We start from the raw sequence: 8,320 nt of genomic DNA, 5'->3' as shown, positions 1-8,320 counted from the left end.
TTTAGTGCTAGTCATGGATCCGCTTATGCGGCATCAAAGTGAAACTATCAAAAGGAATTAAACAGCTGAGCAAAGGGAGAGCGCAGATGCTTAAAAGATAGAAAGGATAGAAATTGACGACTTTCCGCAAATTCAATTTACAGGCAGCTACTATCTTGCTACAACAACCAAGATTTGCTTTAGACACTTCAGATTGTCCAATCTCAATACCATCCAGCAGTAACCATGGCTATGTTCTTTACAGGCAAGTTCTAATACTTGTCATGATATGATGGACTGAGTGCTAATTGTTGTACAGACAATAAGTTTCGACAACAGCGCGTTACAGATCTTGTTAATCAATCTGTGATGATTCAAGATGAAATGAAAAGAGTGGATGCAAAATGGAAGGATAACGACATACGCGCATACGACTACCTCAAAAAGGTTTCTAAAGCAGCTGATTATCCTACGCCTCAGGAATACATAGCCGCGGCTATGAATATGCTACCTGAGAAGGAAAAGTTAGAATGGTATAGAAAGCGAGATGAGGCAGTTAAGCTCAGTGAGGATATGAAGATTGCTTTTGATGTTGCCGGTGGTGTCTTCGCTCTTGCCGTTTTGGGGCGATTAGGAAGTAAGTCATGTTCAAGAATTACCCATATGCTTTGGCTAATCCATCCAGCTACCGAGCGAGGACTTGCTCTGCTCGGATCCCTGGTCAGATACTCTGGTCTCCGAATCCTAGCGAACGTGGTCGCTCGGGGTGCCGCAGGTATGTGAATGATCAGCTTGACATCGAAGCGCCCATTGCTTATTGTAAACAGAACTTGGGCCTCTTGCCGCGAATGCCATCAAATTAATTACTGAATGCTTCAAAAGCAGTGCTGCTGAGGTGTCGGCTGCACGTGATGCTGGTCTGGTTGGGGACGCAGCTCAGGAAGCAAAACTCTTCACTGAGGCTGCAGAATCAGGCATAGCAATTGAGAAAGGTGTTGGTGGCGCCGCCGAGGCCGCCGCTGAAGGCTCTGAAGCAGCGGCCGAAGGTGCACAGATTGTAGGACGAGGAATGCGCTACTTCAAGATTGCGGGCAATACATTGAGCGTAGCCGCCGCTTTAGTGACTGTTGGTGTTCTAATTTTCGACGCAGTTGAAGGCGCCAAACAGAAAACTGAGCTAGAGAAGTATGAAATATCGAATAGGGAGAGAATTGCTGCTAAAAAAAATTGTTAGGAAAACACTTGAATATCTTGCAAAGAGATTTTCAATTAAGCAGGGCGCTATGAGACTTGATCAAGCTTTTACTAACTTTCTAGATATGACAAAACTCATTGTAAAGGAGGACGCCTTGAATGATCTGGTGGCTGACGGAACTATTACCAAAGAGAAAAAAGAAGAAAAAATGAAAGCGAATGTTCAAGATATGGTCTCCGGCTACAAAAAGGTTTGAACCCTGTCCTTCTCCGTGAGACCTGTTAACTCAGTTATTGTAGTCTTTTACCATTATCGAAGATCAGACAATCCTTGATCAGCTCAAGAGTATTGATACCACGATGAATTCTTGGACCAATGAAGACAAAGGTCTTAAAGAAATCAAACAATGGCTTCGGGACCATCCAGCAGATCATTCAGAGAAGCAGTGAGACTATGGTAAAGAACTGTAAACTATTACAATATGTGATAATGCGAAGGAAACTTATATAGGGTATGATTGGATTAGAATGAATCTATGAAGAAGAGAAGTTTAATTGTGTTATAAAATATTAATAATACGATTTGATTGACTGTAGAATTGATAACCTGACCAATTGGTCCGGAAGGAATAGCGGTCATTCCTTTCACACGGCGCTCAATTTCCGTTGTCAAGCGATCTAAGTGCTTTTTCTGAAAATAATATCCAGTCAAGGTAAACATCCCCTTTTTAGATGTAGTATTAGAAACTAAATACTGACTTATAAAAAGTACAGAGGGACTCTATTAATTGATATCTCGTAATCCGGGATACTGTTTTCTTATCTAGAGATTAATAATTGAAATGAATCAAGAAAGCTTTATATTTAATTATTTAATTAATTATTAAGTAACTTAAACCCCTCATTTTCTAGCCACCCCTGTTTTAGACCACTTATTTATATCAAAAATTGCTTTTTTAGTTTATTATTAGCTCTGACAATTTATTTATATATAATTAAAATCAATTTCAGTTTATTCTGAAGATCGTAGATTTTTGAATTTTTTTTGAATGGAGATTTAAAATTTCAAAAGACTGATTTTCAAATCACTAATAACTTTTTAATTATAATGAATAAAAAGAAAATAGTTGAGTTGTTGAAAGTTTTAAGTCTGAATCTATATGAAGATTCTTTAAAAAATTCAATAAAATAAATATTATAGAGATACATATTGAACAGAAGTTAATAATCTTTATAATTTCGAAAGCACTCCTTCAATACTTATTTATTAGAATTCTTTCTTAAAAAAAATGAAGCTTTTTAATTGAAATTTATTATAAATTTATTTTCAAAATATATATAAAAAAATTAAAAAAATTAAAAAGAATTGAATGAAAGATCATAAAAGGTTTTACTAAAAATGAAATTTATATATAAATTTTCTATAAATTTGGAATTCGAAATTTGAAACTTCAAATCTCGATTTAGAAGAATCCTAAAAATCTAAAACCTTTAAAATGAACTTGAAATAATTTCAATTATATAAATACTAAATTTTAATGAATTCTGTTTGTAAATAAGAAAGTTTTTTTATCATTTTTGATGATGAAAGATAGTTCAAAACAGGGGTTGTTATAAATTAGAATACTCGACTTAGAGTTGATGTATTACGGTGTGGAATTATATGACTGATTAATTCTTACTATTATTCTAAGGAATTTTTAAGTAATCATCGATCATAATACTCATTTTCAATGGGAAACTAATGATTAGTTAAAAAATCATTAATTAATTATTGATTCTGTTAAACTTCTTTTGAATCTTCTTAAAAATCCAAAAAAAAGATTTGAATAGAAACTCACTGAAATTATATTTATTTTCAAAAAAAATCAAATAAACTTTTGAATTGAATAATATATATTTTTAAATTTAAAAATCGAATTTAAATAATATTAAAAAACGCTTGAATAATTTCGAAAAAAAATTAGAACAGTAATTAGTAAGAAGTTATTAGTTAATTAATAATATATTTTATTAGTATACGGACTATATGATTATATAGTCTATTTTTATCTCAATTTACTTTCTTTATTTTCAATATGCGATTTATTAATAATTAAAAAGTCTATATACTTTTTATTATCGAAAATATTTAGAAAGATAAAAAATCAGTGTTCGAAAGATTATAAAGATATAAAGTATTTCTTATATATTATTATAGTATAGAATTGATGGTTTTGTTTTTTGTTCTAAATATCGATTTAAGTTTTGTAATCTTCTGAAACTAGAAGAGAATATCATTTCTAAATATATATTTATAAGATTCTATAATAAGTCTACTAAATAATTCATTAAGATCTTACTAATCAAGAGATACATTGATAACTAAATACATATAATGAGACTTTATATTATAAAAGTAGTTTTACTAAAATTAATTAATTCAATTAAGTTTGTTAATTCTATTAATTTTATATTCGTTATTGTTGTTTAATAAAAACATTATAGTATTTGATTTATTTTAAAAAAGGACTAATAACATTTGATATTTTATGATTATTATTAATGTCTTCGAATTATAGAATAGATTCCTTAGGACTTTAATTATTATAATTATTCTTATTATTATTACAATTTTTAATCTTTTCATTAGATAGATTTTTAAATTTATTCTTTTTGTTGGAGGTAATTTTCCAGAATATAATAATAATAATAATATTCTAGTAATAGTGGAAGACTTAGTCACTTTAGCTTGAAGGACGAATCGAATATAATATAAGAGTTGAATTGAAGACAAATTATAAGAAAGAGCTTAATTGAGCTGAATTAGCTTGCTTTTTTCCTAGGTTTATATAGTTTATAATGAAATTCTAGTAGATTCTATGCTTATAAATAAGATCGATTTAAATCGAATCTTACAAAATCATTTTATATCATAAAAGAAAAAAATATAACCAATCAATTTAATTAATTTATTAACAATCTTCCATATGATTCCATTTCATTCTATTCTATTATAAATCAATTTGATAAGAGATATAGCTATATTATAATATAATAATATAATTTTATAATATAAAATCATATTAGACTTATATTATTAATACATATATAGCTTGATTAGTAAGATATTAATAAGTGATTTAGTATACTTATTATAGAATCTCACATTTTTCATTAGTTTTTTATTCATAGTTTTATTAACCTTATACTCTTTGTTATTGTTATTAATGTAATTTAAAAGGTAATGATATTAAATAATATTTTAATTGTAATATTATTTTGTAATTGTATAGAATCTTTTTCAAACTTAATATTATAATAAATATTGTTTATATATTTTATATTCTCTTTTCTTTTTAATACTTAAGTTTAGAATCCTTTTACTATTAATATTCTTAATATATTAATATTAAAAATATAGTTTTAAAAGATATTAATTAACTGTTGATTTTCAAATTGAAAAATCTCATTTCGATTAATTATCTTTTTATATAATTATTCAAATTATTCAACCTAATTTAATTACAGATATATATATATATATATAAGATTATTTATTTAAGAGTTTAATTATATATATTCTACTAATTAATTCTATTCTAATAAAATGTATTCTATAATTTAGTAATTGGATTATTTAATAAATCAATTTACTAGTATTCAATGATATCTTATTTGTTTGGAATTTCGTTAAATTTATTCTTTATAGTATTTAGATTATTTTGGTATACAAGAAGGAATTAGTGAAATTAGTCTTTATTTATTTTGTATTTTATTATAAATTAATTATATTAGGATTTTCGTTTTTTACAGGGTGACTTATTGGTTATTAATCTAATTACTTGTATATATAGCATTTTAATAATAATATATAAGAATTATTTTACAAATATTGAGGTTGTTTTAATTACGAATAAGAAGTATCTTAAGGATATATAAATCTTTCTTTATTTCGGTTTTATGATAACAGCTTTACTCTTAATATAATTCTTAGTTTTATTATATATGAATAATCTATTATACTTTCATACTAAATAAGTTATTAATAATTAAAATTAATATGAAACAATTCATTGTTTTTATATATTTAATTCATTTAATAATGTTTTATTGTTGGTTTGAGAAGGATACGAAAGACGTAGTACTCACGGTTTCGTAGGTTCTCAATGTCTATGTTGTATTCTATTTAAAGAGCTAGCTAAGTTACAGGAAGTTATAGGTCTTATATAGACGCTACAAGAGGAGCTAGTCTCTTCCGTTCTCGCTCGAAGCTACTGTATCCTGCATTCGCTAAAGACTAATTACAATACAGTAGCTAATGAATTGAAGCTATTTACTACATCCTAATGATTAGTGTTCATACATTTATAGATTAATATAAAGATTTTTATATGTTAAAGCTAATTTAGTAAGATAGGGTTACATCTAAAAATATTATAATAAGTGTTTTATCGGAACATATAATTACATGCTTAAACGAATTATATTATTCTTCTTTTCCTTATATAAAGGAGAAGAATTATATTTATATATAAATTATCTCAATCATATTTATTCATTTTATATAGACTTTTATAATACTTTACTTAATGATATAAATCTAAATGCTTTCTCAAGTAGTTTAAATACCAATTAATATTCATCTTTATTTAAAAGTATCTACAAATTAGATTATTATTCCAAAAAAATTCCAAAAAATATTTAGACAAAAATTAAAATGATAATTTTGATAATTTAATAAAATATCCTTCGAAAAATCAAACTAAATTATAAGTCGGGTACCCTACTTTCGGGCCACCCCCCTTTTGGGCCACTTTTTACACTAAAAATGGAATTTTTAACTTTCTTATTTATGGATAGAATTAACTGAAAATTTATATATATATAATTTAGATCATTTTTAGCTTACCTTGAAAATTTCAGATTTTTAGAAATTTTCTGTATTAAGATCTAGAGCTTTAAAATATCGATTCTTAAATTTGTATAAATTTGAAACTTTTATAAAATCTTTAATAACTTTTTAATAACAATCATTAAATGAAAACTATATATTTTTTTGAAATTTTTGAACTTAAATTTATATAGAAATTAAATTTTTTTTTTTAAAAAATTAATAGATATAAAGATATAGTATATAGTAAGTTTGAAATAGTATAAATAATCCCTATAATTTTGAGGGTATTCTTTTAAATATCTATTTATAGGAAATTTTCTTTTTTTTTCGAATCCTTCAAAATAAAAATGTTATAAATTTATAATAAAATTTTATAGTTTATTTTTAATAATTTTTATTAAAAAGTTATTAAAGATTTTATAAAAGTTTCAAATTTGTATATGATTCCCATACAAATTTAAAAATCGATCTTTTAAAGCTCTAGATCTCAATACAGAAAATTCCTAAAATTTTCAGATTTTCAAAATAAGCTTAAAATGGCTTAAATTATATATATTCAAATTTGTATTAAATTAGATTATATATTGATAGAGATATTAATAGGCTAAAAAAGCGATTTTTAGTGTAAAATGGTGGCCCAAAACAGGGGTGGCCCGAAAGTAGGGTGGTCGACTTATTAAATTGAATTTATATTTGATTTATATAAAAGAATTAGAATATTATATTCTTGATACTATTTCTTTCAATCTATATATCAAAAAAAGATTCTTTGATTATAATTATAATTTCTTTAGAATAGTTTAATTTATATCGACTTTATTTGTATTCATTATATCCTACTCAAAATCCTTCTTCTTTATATAAAAAGAATTACTCTACTACTCCTCCTTTAGAAACCTTTTAATAAATTCTTTTCCTCTATCTTATAATATAAAATATTCTTTTTCATATATTTATCAAATCAAAAAGAAATTGTTACGATATGCATGTGATCGCATTTTATTGGGCTAGTATAATACTAAACTTCACGGATTATATATATAGCTTTGTAGTATATTCTTTTTAACTTCATAGCTTTTAATTCTAAGATTGATTTTTGAACATTTATTAAATTCATTATATTATTAAAAGCTCTTTCAGATAAGAAATAGAATAATATTGATATATACTTATAAATAAAGCTTTTATATATACTTTACTTACTTTTGTTTAGGTATATCACTTTTATTCTCTTATTTGTATATAAATCTTCTCAATATTATTTAAAAATATTGTTTTTTTTTTACTTTTGATTTCTTAATTATAGATTATGATTTGATAAACCTTATAATTTTAAGATTTTACAGCGAAATGATTTATTAATAGAATGAAATCTTGTTTTTATACTTTTTAATTCTTAAATGAGTTTTTATTATTTATACCTCTTTTTAATTAAAATCTTTTTTCTTTAATCCTAAAAAGTTTAGTAATAACTTTTGAAAATTTAATATATAGTTTATCTTCAATTTGAATGAAATTATAAGTAGATGGTACTATAATTAATAGTTCTATTATTCAATTTTGTTATATTTATTTCAATCTTAAATCTGATATATAAACTATAATATTATTTTAACTTTCTTTTTTTAATCAAAATGTTCTTTTAGATTATATAACAATTCTGGATTAGTTTCTATATATTTATAACAATTTGAATAAAGTTCAAAAAGTCAAAACTAAGTTATTCCATTTTAAATAAAGAATTAATTTTTTATATACTTATATTGTAAAGTTCGAAAGAACTCTTTTTAAAGTTAAAGATCAAAATTAATTTAATTCGAATTAAATCTTAACCTTTTGTAATAAATTCAATATTACTTTTAAAGATTGTTTTTCTTAATAGCTTTCTTTATTTCACTTATATTTCAATTTATTTAGATTATATAACAATTAGCTATAGATGTAATAAATAAATTCCCTATATTATCTCACTTTAATAAACTTAAAACCTTATATATATTATAGAATCCATTTCATTCTCGAAACTATAATCTAATAAATATCAATAATTTTAGTATTATTAATACCTTTAATTCTTTCAACATTTCATTAAATAAAGCTAATCGTACTTCAATTCTACTTTATTTCTATTGGACAGACTTAATAAGATATGTATATACAATATGTATAAGTAAAAGGATTGTTTTATTTCTGTTTATTCTTTTTATATGAAGAGGGAATTGCTATATCTATATATGTATACTACCCCTACTTACGTACTTTGTATCTAAG

General features: G+C 24.6%; 1 protein-coding gene across 1 annotated transcript; it reads left to right on the top strand.

Annotated features, from left to right (window-relative positions):
* Positions 1-225: 225 nt before the first annotated feature.
* EAF01_009003 (uncharacterized protein) lies at positions 226-1,623 on the top strand (the record flags this gene model as incomplete). Its single annotated transcript, XM_038917259.1, has 6 exons — positions 226-244; positions 299-616; positions 665-754; positions 807-1,164; positions 1,214-1,424; positions 1,474-1,623. The coding sequence occupies 6 exons, from the start codon at positions 226-228 to the stop codon at positions 1,621-1,623; spliced, it is 1,146 nt and encodes a 381-aa protein (XP_038766864.1).
* Positions 1,624-8,320: the final 6,697 nt, after the last annotated feature.

Source organism: Botrytis porri (assembly GCF_014898465.1).
Source record: "Botrytis porri strain MUCL 3234 chromosome Unknown BPOR_013, whole genome shotgun sequence".
Lineage (NCBI taxonomy): Eukaryota > Fungi > Ascomycota > Leotiomycetes > Helotiales > Sclerotiniaceae > Botrytis > Botrytis porri.
The sequence above is the reverse complement of the archived record's forward strand: the minus strand, read 5'-3'. Positions and strand labels throughout refer to the sequence as shown.